Source organism: Euprymna scolopes, chromosome 10 (genome assembly GCF_053919585.1).
Source record: "Euprymna scolopes isolate OS-2025 chromosome 10, ASM5391958v1, whole genome shotgun sequence".
Taxonomy (NCBI): domain Eukaryota; kingdom Metazoa; phylum Mollusca; class Cephalopoda; order Sepiida; family Sepiolidae; genus Euprymna; species Euprymna scolopes.
The window spans coordinates 118239760-118257695 of NC_136491.1; the positions used below are offsets into that span (position 1 = coordinate 118239760).

General features: G+C 33.3%; 1 protein-coding gene across 3 annotated transcripts in view; it reads right to left on the bottom strand.

The window, feature by feature from the left end:
• Positions 1-7154: 7154 nt before the first annotated feature.
• Positions 7155-17936, bottom strand: part of LOC145286240 (nuclear receptor subfamily 2 group E member 1-like) — a 103555-nt gene continuing 92773 nt past the window's right edge. For 2 of the 3 annotated variants that reach the window (XM_080135058.1, XM_080135059.1), the window contains one exon: positions 7155-8830. In XM_080135058.1, coding sequence (XP_079991184.1) covers positions 8562-8830 — 269 coding nt within the window. In that variant the 3' untranslated portion in view covers positions 7155-8561. The remainder of the gene's footprint in view (positions 8831-17936) is intronic. The other variant, XM_080135060.1, reaches the window with a different exon arrangement.

Consider the following 17936-nt stretch of genomic DNA (forward strand, 5'->3'; position numbering starts at 1 on the left):
TGTGTGTTATATGCATATGTATGTGTATGTTATATACATATATATGTGTTTATATGTTATATACATATATGTGTGTGTATGTTATATGCATATGTGTGTGTATATGTTCTATACATATATATGTGTGTGTATATGTTCTATACATATATATGTGTGTGTATATGTTATATACATATATATATGTGTGTGTGTGTGTGTGTATATATGTTATGCTTGGTTGGTTTATTGGGGCTTCACGGCATATCAACCACTGTGGGTCATTTAATGCCAAGCTATGTATTTAGTTGAGATAGTTTTTGTTGTTTGTTTTTTTGTTTTTTTTCCCCCGAGTTGTATATGTTATGCACATATATATGTGTGTGTATATGTTATATACATATATGTTTATGTTATATGTGTGTGTGTCTTATATGTATGTGTGTGTGTCTTATATGTATGTGTGTATATGTTATATGTATGTGTGTGTGTCTTATATGTATGTGTGTATATGTTATATGTATGTGTGTATATGTTATATGTATGTGTATATATGTTATATGTATGTGTGTATATGTTATATGTATGTGTGTATATGTTATATGTATGTGTGTATATGTTATATGTATGTGTGTATATGTTATATGTATGTGTGTATATGTTATATGTATGTGTGTATATGTTATATGTATGTGTGTATATGTTATATGTATGTGTGTATATGTTATATGTATGTGTGTATATGTTATATATATATGTATGTGTGTATATCATATATGTATGCGTGTATATCATATATGTATGCGTGTATATCATATATATGTATGTGTGCATATCATATATATGTATGTGTGCATATCATATATATGTATGCGTGTATAGCATATATGTATGCGTGTATATCATATATGTATGCGTGTATATCATATATATATGTGTGTGTATCTTATATATGTGTATCATATATATGTGTGTGTGTGTATCATATATATGTGTGTATGTATATTATATATATGTATGTATGTGTGTGTTATGTATATATATGTATCATATAAGTATGTATTTATATATAGATAACTATACATATATATGCATATATACGCATGTATGTAATTGTATAAAAATCGACATATGTATGCTGGGTGTAAAAAGCAGTTCTCTCGTTTTATTTTTATATGAAGTTAATATTTGAGGCACAAAAAAAAAAATTTTAAGTGAAAAAGAACGATCATCCGTCTGTGAAATTGTAAATTAACTAGCAGACGGCCCAGCGTTGTCCGATCGTAAAATACGCTTTAATATATTTGGATTTGTGTGGATTTAGTATTTAATATAAAGCAGACTCTGTTGATAAATATAGTGTACCCAAAATATAGTAGTACTTCAAAGATTCAATATATATAATATAATATATATAACTTGGGTGCCGTCAGCCAGAATCAGAACCAAAACCTTTAGTACTTCAGCAGTATTTGTTACCATCTGAGCTAACAACAGATGAATATGAAAACTGACACTAGCATATAAATGAATATTTACACGAGCGTAACGGAGCACTTTAATTCGACTTATGTCTGCCATTATCCAATTTTGACCACTTAGTAATTATTTTTACCAGCTAAAAACCAAATCCAATTTGTTCCGCAGGCTCAAATCTCCTATATGTAAACTTTAAAGATTGTAGATCAAACCTTGACAGGGTAGTTTGGTAGTTTGGAGAGACCGTTCCGCACACAGACAGACAAGATCACTTACATATACATACATATATACATATATATAGTCATCAACATACAGTACTGTTTCGCTGTTTCACAGCTCATCAGTGCGGCTAAACAAGTAACTATCTCTATATATGTTTTTTTTTTTTTGTTTATTTTTGCGATACGTTTTTTTGAATGAATTCAATTATTTACGAAAGTGCATTTTTATCTAAATGCGAGTTGGGAATAATTTTCCCTTTATATCCAGGCAGTGGCGCGAGATGGGCGAGCGGTAAGTGTTTAGGCTCGTTACCGTGGGGTCCCGGTTTCGAATCTCGCTAGATTCAGCCACTTTGATGAATCGTATACGACGAAACATGTGTCAGTGGATAATTATATTTTAAAAACTAAAAATGTGTAGAGGAATATTATTAGACTTGTTTATTAAGAAACACATTTGATTGCGGAATTCTCATTTCCAAAAGTACTGAATAGAAAACAGTTTTTTGGTCAAATTTTCGGATTAACAAATTGTAAAAAGCCTAAAAAAATGTATCAATTCAGACAAATTTATTTTTTTAAGTTAACCACCAAATTTATTAATGTGTGTTTTTTTTTATCAGTAAAAACTACAGACACGGGTTTTGTAAAGGGAAAACAATGTTTAAATGCATGCAAAAAAGTTTTGTTCTATTTCTTTCTGGTTATAAATGGTTTCTTATATAAAATGTAAAAAGGTATCGCTTATATGTTTTAAGATACAATAATGAAATTACAAATCATCAATACTCGCCAGATTAGAATAACATTCAAATTTATTTCTATTTCATATTCAATATCCCTCTATAGAACAATAATAAACGCGTAAATATTTGTATATAATTAAATAAAACGCGTTTCAATTCGTAATCACCATTGTGTTTACGCCATAGGCGATTTGTTTATATATATATATATATATATATATATACACACACATACATACACACGTCTTTAAATATAGATATTATATCTACACACACATATATATATATATATAAAACTATACATACAATATGCATATATACTTAAATATATATAAATGCATATATGTATTTAAATAAATATATATATATTTAAAGATACATATATAGTTGAGTATATATAATTATATATGTATATACAAATACATATATGCATTTAAATAAATGCAATATATGTCAAGGTATATATAGTTAAATATCTATATATATTAATATATACTTATATATATATATATATACATATATATACATACATGTATATATATAATATATTCATATATGTATGAATATTTACTTAAGTATATATAAATGCATATGTATTTAAATAATATAACTTTAAATACATATATAGTTGAATATCTATATAATACATATATAATATATATATATAAATATATGCTTATATATATATATCGTGTATTTAGTTAGTATGTTTTATTTAAGAAAAATAACTTAAAAGTGAAAGAAGGCTTGTCTTAATTATACTTTTATAATTTTTCAATTTTTATCATCTTTTTGTGTTAAAAATCAAATAAATATGAAATATATATACTGTTTTTTTTTCTAATTTTAACACACAAAAAAACATGATTATACGAAAAATCGAAAAGAAAATACCTATAATTAAGCAAAAGTTTAGTTATTCTTACTCAAATAGAATCCGTGTTGGGGTCAGGTGTTGAATAGGTGTTGAATAGGTGTTGGGGTCAAGTGTTGAATACGTGTTGGGGTCAGGTGTTGAATAGGTGTTGGGGTCAAGTGGTTAATCAACAGTCACTCCGGTGGGTGAACGTTAATTTGAGACCTTTAAGGAGTGTGGGGTCATAGTCGTAAATGACATTACTCCCAAGTTCACTCTGACCTGGAGGAGTTGAAATACCTGTCAGGACCTCGTCTATCAGTTAAATAAAACTCATCCAAAGCATCACATCAACCTGCCTTAGACACTGTTGAGTGTTCGATTCTCCCATCCCTCGCGAGCCGGAAATTCACTTTTTTTAATTTCTTTCTGCCCTTTTTCCTGTATACCACATTTGCAAAGGCTAACTACGAAACAAACTCCCTTCTTGCCCTGAAAGTGACAGAAAACTGTATCCAGTTTTGTGATTCAATGTAAGGGTTTTAGAGAGAGCAGAGTTACCCTTTAGATATCACTACTCCCAGGTCCATTCTTCTCCGGAGTTATAATAAATATCAAATTTCAAATTTGAAATAAAAGCTATCAGTTACAGACAATTTATTTACAAAATATATTATACTACAAATTGAATCTATATAACAGCTGCGTCGTTTTGGCATAAAAATCACTCAGTTAATATTTTATGTTTTTATATAGAGTGATGTGGTTCTCGATTGATTAACTGAGTGTAGCTGTGTCGGATATATATTAGAGAGTCAAAATAATGAAAAGAATATGCTGTTGTCACAGTCTTATCGATAACAAAATAGAATATTAATGAAACAACCATCTTTTTACTCTTACCTCAGGCTGAACGTATATATAACAAAATCTCTATTAATATTAATGTGTAGATATTTGAAATACCTCTTTGAGAGTATTATGCAATACGTTTGAAAAATATGAGTTTTTGTTAGAAACATCCAATTTTTGTGAGAATAAAGATATTGTGTTTAACTATTCTGAGCCTTAAAGTGATGTAAATAACTAACCATGTTTCATCCCCACAAAATGTAATTCTAAACAAAGAACGAATATCCATTTTATTAAGTATTTTCGGCATCCAAATAAAACACACCCATTTAGAGACTGGTACTACCAGATCAGACTGTCTGAAGATACAGACTTCTTCACCTAAAAAGCATTGTTTTTTCACTCCTTTCCCTTTACAAAACTACATTCTTGTTCTGCAAAGCCAAAAAAAGAATAATTTTTCACTGCAAAAAAAAATCAAAACCAAATACCAGGAATAAATGTTCCAGGATTTAGAAGCATAAAAACTTTTACCAAATTTATCATTCCAACATACAATAACTTGAAAAGTGTTGATGTGCCGTAAAGTAAAACAACCAAATCAGCTTTGTAGCCAATTTACCAATATTCAAAATGATTGGTTTCAGAGCAATCGAAGTTTACCTCTGAATTATTATAGTAACCTAAGGAGTATACCTAGTTGGAAACACTACTTATCTTTAGTAATTGTCTGTATTTTTGAGACGAGGTGTTTTCATTTATTGAGATTGTCGGACTGACTTATCTTTGTCGGAATGAGGCATGATTCAGTTTTAAGAGGTTCACTTTCCCAGGCATTATTTTTCTTTCAGAAGAGAGGTTATTATCAATAGACTGAAATTCTCTACCGAGTAATGCCGATGAGTCCATTCTCGGCTAGTTTAGCACCTAGCCGGAGTACCTCCTTGGTGGGGGATGGGGGTCTAGTTCTTAGCTTCGTGCTTTGCGCCACTTTCTTTTTGCGAAGGGTAAGCAAGTAAATTCATACCAGCATTCAGACTGATTGGTTCGCCGGCCATTTTCCTACCAGCTGTGATTCGCATTGACATCATTTAAATAACGAAATAAGATATAATTCGGTTCGGTATTAGGCGGTGCATTTTCCCTGGCATTATCTCTTTCTACGAGAGAGTTGATGGTTTATTGCCAATCGTCTGTGGCATCCATACCGGGGAAAATCGAACAAGTCTGTGTTCGGCTATTTTTGTAGCCTATTAAAGTGCCCCCTCCCCTCTCAGGAAGGAGGGGCTAGATCCCCTTCCCCCACACACACCTTCAGGTATTGTTTCTGCAATGAAAAACAACTATTTCAGTTGACGCACAAACTGACCGCACTTTGAGACTTTGACACGCATTGAAAAGTAAAGTCATTGTTACTGTCACACCCTAATCTTGACCTGTATTAAGATCAAAGAGACCCGTTAACGCCGAACACCGCCTCCGTCCACTGAATTGGTAGCCACTATTATTCTATAAGTATTTTAATTAATCACCGGGTTTGTCAAATTTATGCTTTATAGATAAATATGTCTCAAACAACTCTGTCAAAGCTAGGCTGAGGAACTTAAAATGTTTATCATAAATTTACCTTATTTGCAAATAATGTAAAAATTGGTGAATTGGTTAAAAATATATGCTCTCTCTCATTATATATATATATATATATATATATATATGAGAGAGATATTATATACATATATTATATATAATGTTTTGCTGATAAACCATAGGTACCAACGGTTTCTGGGTAATATCTCTTTTGATAATTGACTGGACTAATCAATATTACTTCAAATATGTATTGACACAAAGACCTCCGGTACGAATGATCAATAAACGCATTAATATATTTGATATTCTAAATATATTAATATATTATGCTCTTCCTTATGTATTGGAATTTACAGCGAGAGTGAGAGATATATAACTAGAAACGAGAAATTTACAAATCTGCTGATTATCTGAAGCTATAGTTTTGCTATAAAACTACCTAAAAGAGTATTATTGACCCGAATGTGTGTGGAGGGCCTACAAACTTGAATTTGGCTCAGTTTGGGGGAAGTGGAATTACATACATACATAATATATATATATATATATATGACAGACAGAGAGAGAGACCAAATTTTAAAAACTAAAAGGTGAAAGAGGCATATGACCGAATAAATCGAGGTATAATTACAATTTAAAAAACAATATGAAATTGAAGTGTAGGGATACACAGCAAATTCAAGGGGAAATTTTACGGGGGGAAAATAATCAAACAGAAGATCTAAAGAACTTAATATAAATGGTTTCAAGGATTTTCAAATGATATAATGAGTGTGACTTGCTGAGAACTGAGACTAATTCATCACTGAATCTGGAAGCAAAAACATGGCTATTTATCAGGTGTTCACATATGGCCAGACCGGACGTATTGTTCAAAACGTTTGATAGTGAAAGTTTTGCATCACGAATCTTAGCGGGAATGTATTGCTCACGCGGAAATCCAATCTCTGCTATGTGCACCCAACATATTGCGAACGTACGTATATATATATATATATATATATATATATATATATATATATATATATATATATATATATATATATATTCACGCATATATGCACATACACATATGTATATATACAAACATACATACGTATATATACATAGATATACATATATATTCATGTACACACAGACACACAGACATACATATACAGACATTTATACATATACACGCATATACACAGACATTTATACATATACACGCATATACACAGACATTTATACATATACACGCATATACACAGACATTTATACATATACACGCATATACACAGACATTTATACATATACACGCATATACACAGACATTTATACATATACACAGATATTTATGCATATACATACATTTATACATATACAGATATTTATACATATACACATATACAGATATTTATACATATACACATATACAGATATTTATACATATACACACATATGCACAGATATTTATACATTAACACGCATATGTACATATATCTACATATGCACGTATATAAACAAACACACGTATATGCACATATATGTGTGTGTGTGTGTGTGTCTGAGAGAAAGGGGGAGTTTGGGGGAGAGAGAAAAATGTCTTACTATAGTTATGCCAGTAAGAACATTTTTTTGCATTCATTTAAGAAATTAACGTTCAGACATTTGAAATTTTCATAAATAAGTCGACTTGTACAACAATCATCGGATATTCATTTATTTCTATTCGAAAATATATTTTAATATTTGTTTCTAAAATCAGAGTTTCATTTAATTCTGCAAAGAATAACAAGTCTATGAAATAACACTTTCCGTTTTGATGAATATTAATTATTTTGTCTGGCGATACGCTCTGAATGTTCTGTCTGTGTCTGTATAGGTAAGCCGGTGTCTGTTTACACTGGTGAACTTTTAAACCAACACATTGCAGGTTAAAAAATACATACTTACGGTGAAATTGGTATAAATTCCAAAGATTACAAAAAAATGATCCATAATTGCATTCTCTTAAAAAATGGCGGATCCTTTATTTAAGTCAATTTAAGGTCTAAAGAGGTAAATCAGATTGTCACAGAATTATTCCCATAACTGTTCCACATTAAAATATACGATAAAACTCGATAAATTCTTTTTTTTTTTTTTTTTTTTTTCTTGTAACTACTTATTTTCTGGATCAATTCATACTAATTTCACCATGACACGTAAGTACGTAATTTTTTCATATGAAATGCATTGTTTTAAAAGATCTTCAATGTTAACAGACACCGTTACCTATAATTATGCTCATTATTATGATTATCATCGCATTGTTTAGCAACGCTTTCTAAGAAAATTTTTTTTCAAAATTAAACAAATTGTAAATTCGTTTTAATTTGATTTTTTTTTCAGAAATTGTTCAAAAATAAAATTAAAAATATTTACAGAAATAAAAAATATGAAAAAACAAAAATATAATAACGTGCATCCTCACGGTTGTCCCTCCGCAGTCATTTTTATTAAACACCACTTCCGCTGTTAATATGACAACTTCCGCTGCACGGTGCACTCAACTGGAATGTTTTAATTACCTCCATTTTACTGGACGTGGATGTCGGAGGTTGAGCTCAGAGCTCTATACAAAGCCCGACACACAGAAACATAGTCACGATTTATAGTCCAGTAACGTAGCGCCCTCAAGTCGCGCGTTGACAGACTATGTTTTAAGCATCAATTGTATCCAGGCTTAGTCGTTTCTGATTCTTTCGTCCAAATTTGTGTCCAGATTGCGATAAAAATATCCAATATGTCCACGAGCTCAAAATTCGAAAGAACATTATTTGTTAGTTACTATTTAATTTTATTTTTTTCCACTTATCAAAAGTCACAGGATTTGTACATGTCCACTAAAAGTCGTTCAATCGGAATATTTCCTATCGTCTTTCGAAAGAAGACTTCTTCGATGGTGTTTCCGGAAACACTTCGTAGTAAGGGCAGTAAGAGTAACAGTTTGCCGAATCGGAACGGCTGTCCCGGGTATGTACCTTGTATATATTTACTGAGAGTAACTTGGGCCTGATCCTGAAGTCCGACCACCGTATGAAAGTCGCGAAGTGATTTGATGTCGTTACCAGCGTTTTGAAAAACTGAAAAAAAAAAAAAAAGAAAAGCATATTATAGAAAGCATTTATAAGGAAAAAATACGAGTCACCATTAATAATACACGTTGCGTCTGTTTCTATATATATATATATATAGACATCTTAGCCCGTTAAAACATTGGGCAAAAATTATTAGAATGAGTGTTTTATACGAAATTGATGTTTGAATATGGATAAATTTGTGCGCATTTTTTTCATTACATGCTAATGTTCATTAATGCCTCACTATATCGAGCGAATACCAGAAAACTTTGTTCGTTGTACTTATTACAATAAAGGTCTATAGAAAATTTTAACCAGATCGACCTAGTTTCTAAAACAAAAGCAGACGAACAGACTTAGAGAAATATAATATAATCCGAATCTACTTATATATAAATATCTGTGTGTGTGTGTGTGTGTGTGTGTGTGTGTGTGTGTGAGAGAGGGTGGGAGAGTTCCCTATAGACACCGAAACGGTTAGACCAACTTTTTTGGAAATTTCACACAAATGTACTTTATGTGTCGGAAAGTGTTCTCAGATAGGTTTTGTATCGGAAGCCCTCTGATGAAAATCGATAATCGATAAAATCCGATTTAAAAAAGGAATAGTCCGATTAACACCATTATATAGCTTAATATCACAAGTACATTTGAGAAAGTTTATCACCGCACAAGCAGGAGGGCCCAGTGTATAAAATCAACAGTACGTTATTTGATAAGACAGGGGTTACGTACGAAATGAATGTTTGTTTTGAACACAACTGAACCGTGATAATTGACTTTTGAATTTTAAACTTTACTCCAAGCCATTATATAACAATATTTTTTAAATATAAAATCAAGAATGGGTTCTTGATAGTGCAATGCAGGCTATGATGTATTGTTAACTAAGATACTATGTAGAGACATATGTTTCCTGTCGGCGCACTGCGACGGGTTCCCAACTAGAGCAGGCAACCAATTGATTTCATTGAAAATGAGCGATTCTACCGATTTCAATGGCAATAAAAGTATTCGAAGTGTGGAACATTCATTGATCCTCATTCACTCCCAGACAACGTCGAGTTTACCTGTTATATATATATATATATATATCAGGTTGTTGCATAAATTACAGCCGTTTCAAAAAAAATTGTTCTAAAACCTTTTTTGATATTTTGCAAAGTGTTATATATTATTAGAAAGCACGTATTCTGGTCTACAACATAATGGTCATCGTTTTTTGCTCGTAATTTTTTCTTGTTTTTTTTAACACCTTCTTTTCGCCTTTAATCGAGGTCATAAAGCGAATGAAGTGACCAAGGATATTTGTGCCGTATATGGAGAAACCTCTATAGCTAAGAGAATTGTTCGAGATTGGTTTAACAGATTCAAACACGGTAATTTTGACCCCAATGATGCTCCTTGTTCCGGAAGACCAATCAAGATAGATGAAGACCAACTCCGGGTTCATTTGATGGAAGATGCACATCAAACATAGAGATGGTGTGATTTTGCGACAATTTTATGCCACCCTCAGTCGATGGGATTTACGCAAAACCCGGAGCTTGGTTCCCATAGAAACACAACAGAAAGTTGGAGAATTAAACTCCCACGAGATTGCACTAGTCGAGTACAAAAATAACCATGAAAAAGGGAGGCAATGTCTGGGGTCGAATTTGGCCATCCCTTTTTTCCTATAAAAGAGAGTCTGGTGCTACTAAGTCAGCCCCTAGATTGCTAGAGGGATTGGTTTAACTTCCTTCCATAGGTGTGGCACAAAGCTCGGCGATGAGAAACCAGCAACCACGATTGAACACTGGCTTTGTAAAAATACCTATGAACAGGCTTATTAGAATTCTCCGCTGGTATCATGCAATTAGCAGCAAACCAACACCTCTTTAAATAGAGAAGGTAACGCCTGGGATGGTGTACTTTCTAAGACTGACCTAAATCATACCTCACGCCAACAGAAGGAGTTGAGCCGTCATAGCAGCTTCCAGTCTGTCGGATTGAGTGCCTAGCCAAACATAAGCTTGTATTAAATAATCTATCAACGAACACAAGATATTTCAAACGCTCCACGGCGAGCTTCGCTACATCATTGAGCTTCCATCCGGAGTGAGCGATTGTTCCGTTATGTCAACACATTTGAGCATTAGCAGGTTGTCCTGAATATTCTTCCTAAGAGCATCTTCAGGGCTGCATTTTTATTGCGAGAAGGTTTTGTTTTCCTTGTACACACAATACCCGTTCTGTTTTACTTCTACGAAAGCGGTAAAAGAAACAAAGTCGTTTTCTTTTAATATGGGGGACAATCCAGCTCCCCTTCCCCCCGCCCCAAAAAGAGAGAACTCTGGAGTGGAACAAAAAAATAAAAATAACCTCTGTCTAGTAGGATCTCTTATTCACTGACTGAGGAAAAAAAAGATGAAGTGTGGTATCAGAACAGTTTGCTCGTAGCCAAAAGATTCTCGAATGGTCACCTATCTGGTACTGGTCATGCTTAGTGTTGCTTAACTCCAGTGATTTAAAGCCAGAACGGCTACCTTATAAGATAATAGGCATGTGTGTGTGTGTGTGCGCCTGTTTGTGTGCTTTTACAGCAAGCAAAAAAAAACCGATAATATAAAAACGAGTTTGCAAAATAAACAAACTTAAAAACCGTATTAAAAAAGTAACATTAAAAAAAAACAAAAAAAAAACTTTAACAAACCGCAATGAGTTTATTTTCTCACGACATGAAAGGCTATCTCTTGAGAAGGAAGAGGGGGACGTACTTTATACTTTTACAAAAGCGAATTTATTTCAGTGTAATAAATCAAGAACAGGCTCCTACTCTACCAGGTGTTTTGACTTCTCTAAGAACGCATAACTAAAAAAGAAAAATAATAATCGTCTGTCTAAAACGAAAAAAAAAAAAATAGTGCCACTCTTGGACTAATCCGCAAGTAAATAGTCCCTCATGAGAACTTTTTACGTCTTTATGACCCAATCACTGACACCAACAGGATGTGATAGCGCTTCACACCCAATTAACACTGCTTTGCTTGCGCAAACTAACGCCGTTCTGCTTTTTTCTATTCAAGTCACACCAGAGGCAGATGGTGCCTGACAAGTTAAGTCATATAGATAACGTGATGAATACATTATAGGACGTTGCGACGCAGAGACGTGGATTGAGGTTAGTGGAGCAGTCATGGAATTGAGAGGTTTGCTTCTGTTATCCGGATAAGAAAACATTAACTTATTATATTGACAGATTTCCGGTTAGACAAGATTGCGCACTGACATGAGCATTCCCATGATAGTTTTCTGGGCATTACTACTTCCGTGCTGGCTCATGACAAATTGGAATTCGCTGTTTTGTTTTTTGATATCATCAATAGATTTCCTTACAAGACCAATGGACTCTTTCTCTCCGTTTGTTTTTCATCAGAGTTTCCTTCTCCAAATGTAACGTTACACACGCGTAAACATGTACACACTCGAGATCCACACGTTCTAGACTTAATTACAAAGAAGGCAAAACATAGGAAAAAATTTCAACTCCCGTTTCAGGTTTTAAGAAAACATTTATTACTCATTCTCCCACCACGTGTGACTTTTCATTACGACTGTGACGTCATCCATGTCTTAAACGTCATCGTCTCCACTTTTTATAATCTTTTGCCTTACTGTGACGTCATTTCGCAGACGGATCGGTATTTGCATACAGCCGCCATACGCACGTCCTCGTTTTGTTAGCTTCACCAGGGCTGAAGACCTTCGTCTACCCCCTGTAAAATCAGAGGGAGGTTATTGCATAATATCAGAAAGAGATTCATATGTGATACACCTTGCCCAAGGGTGGCCTGGTACTGTGCGATGCAGGAGCGTTTAGCTCTCCCAAGTATTATACATAACTTACGGAATTAAAAATGAAACCTTGATAGAAAAACGAACTGATTGATTTTAGATTTCTGTTTTTATAAGAACCCCTTTTAGTTCATTACTCTCAACCGCTTGATGTTAAAATTAGGGGGTGTTGTTTTATTTGGTCCAGTCTGACTACTGTTCTCATCCTGCGTGTTATTCTCACAACGATATGCAAAGACCCGTGGCTTAAAGGATAAAGTACTAATTAAAATTCAGTTCTTCACGACAATCTTCTGGAGGTAGAAGGTTCAATCCTCAAATTACAATTGCGAGTTACTTAAGACTTCTTTCTACCCGATCATGGCTGATGAAATGAGAGAATGCTACCTTTGCGTTTTTAATAAAGGGTTCCGTTCGAAATTCCGTACAGATTTCCGAGTTTGACGGAAAGATTCCCGAGTTCGACAAGATACATTTGAAAAATTCGGAAGTCACGAGAATAGTAGTCCGAATAACCCAATTAATGCAATTATTCAAGCCTCATGCATTCATCTCGTTAATCTTTATCCTCAAGTGGCTTTTGGTCTTGGTAAGCGGTGACTTATTAGCAAAAGAACAATTCAGCTACGAAAACTCCGTTATTTACACACAAATTTTTATTTATTTATTTTTTTTTACACCACTATCCCATAATCCCCTTCCCTTGACTAACTTCCGGTTTTTATGTCCTGGGTCAACAGTGTTAATATTCTATTTATGCTAACTACACAAAGAAATAAATACAAAGGTCCTCATCCTATTAAGGACGGGGCCGCCTCTGTTGTATTGTTTGGCTAAAACGGATGACAAATGCGCCAGGTCGGATTAAACGATCGCTGAGAGGAGGGGGAGGGGCGGAGAAGAAACTTAGTATGGACCCTCGAAATTGCTAACACTTTCTGACTTCCGCTGTCCACAGTCGGTAAACATATTACTGTCCGTTGACAGTGAAATACATTTATAAATAGCGACATACCACATTTCAGAACTATCCATGGGAAAAGATATTGATGACGTGAAGTTGGTGCACAAATCGCCTGTACGTTGCCAGCAACTATCGACTCATGAACAGGTGAGATGTCGTCCAGTGCCTTCGTGAAACCGCCAGTAAGGACGGTCGGTTGAATTAGCATACAGTGTTTTTTAGTAATAAATGTAATAAACACTATTTTTATAATATAAATAATATATATTATAATACATTATAATGTATAAACAAACACATCTTTATTTTTTTACTTGGGAATCACCAGTTATCAAGCCCTTAAGGCCACTCGAGGATAAGGGTTAATGAATGTAAGGTGGTAGTATAGTAATCGTTAATGGTGTAAATTGGGTAGAATTTGATTATGGGGATTGCTCAGCAAAAACTTGTTTACATTGGATTTGAAGGTTAGCATGTTGTATTCAACTGAGAAGCAGGCCAGCAGAATAGTGTTCCAAAGGCGGGCAGTTCTGGTAAAGAAACTTTGTTCATAGAATCTGTGTTTACATTTAGGCACAGAAAGAGAGTGAGGGAATTGTATATAGTGGTTGTATTTAGTCGAGTGTTTTTTTTGTGAAAGTTTGGTAAGGGGGGTAGAGATAAGAGTTCAGACTACTAATTAATGCTATTAATAACCTTTAAAATGTCAAGACAAACGCGCTAGCGGTTAATAATAAAATTGACCATTTAATTGGGTGAATAGTTGTCGAAACTCGTTATTGGCTAAAGATAAAAATAATTACTCTGGACGGAAAACGTACATGGTATGAAGCTACCATGATTTGTTTTCCCCCATTGAATAATAAGATGAGAAAGAAAATATGTTAAAAGCTATTATACAGAAATAAAATATACAGAAAAATAAATGTTGAATGCACTTTGTTTTTCCGACCTGGAAGGTTTATTTTTTATGAGCACTGAGGATAATTTTTCAGAAAAAAAAAATAGGTTATGTATTTCGAACATCGTGCATACTATGAGCAGATATGTAATCGAAATAGGCCAAAATAATTGTATGCAAATAAAAACTTTAATGAATTCGTGAAAATCTGTTCCCTACATTTGTTGAGGTTTTCATATTATATATATACTAGCATTTCGGCTCGGCGTTGCCCGGGTGTTTGGAGATGTACGCTGAGCAAAAAAAAAAAAAAATGTCAATTTTTTAAAATTTGACCCCTATTATGACCACTTAAAATTTATTGTTTGGGGCTCGAATAAAGTTATTAAGATCCATGTCCAAGGAACCTATATCTAAAATTTCAAGTGTTTAGACCCAAAATTGTCGGAGGAGTTTGATCGAGTTCTCAAAGGTCAAATCGTTGAACTTGGACCCTTTAACAGCCAAATTTCTGGCCGAAAACCGATCACTTAGATTTTCCCAAATCTCAGTACCCTATATGAAAGTTCGAGTTTGTAGACTAAAAATTGACAGAGTTATTGCGTAGGGAAATGTACACAGACTCTTTCACTTCTACATATATATATATATATATATATATATATATATATATATACACACACTGCTACTATTGTTGTTTCCTAGTTGTGATCCAATGAAACTCCAGTGTTTTTGACAAAGTGCTCAATAACAGGTAGAGCTATATTATATCATAAATTATTTTAGTTTGATAAACATTATTGGCTAGATATGTGCATATATGTTTCAGTCGCGATTTCGTTCGAAATCCAACTTCTCAGATTTTCTTAAGCTGGATTTTGAACGAAATCGCAGAATTTCGGACGAATCCCTTTATTTCCTTTATGGAGGTACCATGCTCTCATTCCATCAGTCATGGCTCGATAGAGATTCTAAGCAATTCGAAATTGTATTTTATTGTCGCTCACACTGAGAATTGAACCTTTAAGAGAAGGTCACTTTACAATTGATTTTTCCAGGTAGGATAACGACTCGCTACAAGTACTTGCGCAATGACGTTCAAATTCCCGAGTTCGACAGAAATATTCAAGAGTTGACAAGATACATCTAAAGAAGGTCGGCGGTTACATCGACAGAAACGTTGTGAAAATCACACTCAAGGTAAAACAGTTGTGCGAAAAATTCAAATAATATGAACCTGCTATAACCTGCCATGGAGGAGATAAACAACAGAAAGAAAAACGTTACTGGGCATATACCTTAATTCAATCTAAACAAAATTGCGTGAAAGCGTATCAGATTTGGAGGACCCGCATTGGTCACTAGCACCGGTGTTGAAATAAATCAATTAATGAGCAATGCTTCATTGAGTTTTGGCACAAGTGTGGAAATAGTTTCGGTTTAAATCATTAATGGCCGCCAGTAGCTTGCTTAAAAAAAAAAAAAAAAAAAAAAAAAAAAACGGCCAAACAGGAGAATCGCGTGTCGATCAAAATGACCGCTTAGATCTGACCAGTCGAGGAAACAGCCTTGACACCTACTTCTACTCATTACATAAACGATTTTTAGCATTTTTATTCTAACTGCTTTTTTAATGATTTATTTCTGCCAGCGATAAACAAACGAATATCAGGTGATTATACTATGAAAGATATTTTACGATTGGCCAAACCAGAAGTGATATGTTTAAATATATGCTAATAAAATGATATTTCAGGTCTCCAAATCCGTAAGGTACTCGAAATAATTAGTTTTATTAAACTTATTTTGCATGTTTTAACTGCATGAGAATTAATTATGTTTATTAGAAATAATAATTTTACTAGATTATATCATGTAAGAATTTAATTGGCGTACGCTACGCCGATCCCGCCATAAGAAAGAGGTAATTTATGGTATGTATCTTGTAACAAAGCGGATACTATACTACCTTCATTTAATAGTATCATTAATAAAAGTAATGTATTTACACTACAAACATATACGAGATATATATATATATATATATATATATATATATATATATAATTAAGACCAAGTACTTAATAAAACATGTTAAAAAAACACTTTGAAAAAGAGTTAAAAACATATTTAATTTTAAAAAGGAAACACTAAATAAGTGGAGATATATATATATATACATACACACACAGAGATATATATGTGCGTATATCTCATTTCAGAATTTTTGAGATGAGGATTGGTTATGTGTATTATTTGGATTCATCGGACTACTGTTCTCATCTTGAGTGAGACTTTCACAATGTTTCGGTCGATGTAACCTCCGACCTTCAGGCTTATCTTTGAACTCGGGATTATTTCTGTCGAACTCGGGAATTTGGACGGAATTTCTTTTACTTACTTCAGTGGTAGCAGTCCGCAAGTACTTAGTTCATTGTTAGAGTACTTGGAAAAATGTATTGTAAAAGTGATATTCTCCTGAAAGTTGAAAGTTCAATCAATGTGGACGACCCAAAAAAATACAATCGCGAATTACTTAGGATCTCTGTCCAGTCATGGTTGAAGGAACAAGGGCACGCTAGAGGAGAACAGTAACCCAGTGAATCCAAATAATAATAATATATATATATATATATATATATATATATATATATTCGAGCTCCGGGATACGGCATTAAAATTAGTAACAAAATACAATGGAGTTTATAAACCACATGTATATAATCAAAAATTATAAATAACACCATATGGCGGGACAAATACCGTAACTAGAAGCCGGTGAACATCGTATTCCACATTGTAACTTGAAGAAAAAAAATAAAAAAGAATTCTCGGGGCCACCATATCCAGGGGTTCTACTAATATATATATATATATATATATATATATACACATTTAGGTCATAAATTCGGAAGTTCAGTCATCATAACAATGCAATTTGTAATATTCTCTGATCGATTCGGACGGAATAAAATGCAACTCATTATTTTTGGAACGGCTCCCGTCCATTGTTATATATATATATATATATGTGTGTGTGTGTGTGGTTCGACATAAGTAATGTCGTTTGTAATTTTAAAATAGTAAATATTTTTTTAAATAAGAATACTCAAAAAGGCTTTCATTTTGTTCCACTTAAAGTAGCGTTACTTATGCTGCACTCTCTCTCTACTATATATATATATATATATATATATATATATATATGTGTGTGTGCGTGTGTGTGTGGCATAATCACGTTGACACACCGGTTCTCGTCATATCTTCGAAGTTAAGCAACGTTGAGCCTGGTTAGTACGAGGTGGGTGACCATTTGGGAATTTTAGGCGCTGTATGTGCTCTCCGCTTATCTCGGCATTTGTTTCCCGTCGTCTTGTACACACATTTCATTTGCTACTGGTATTTAT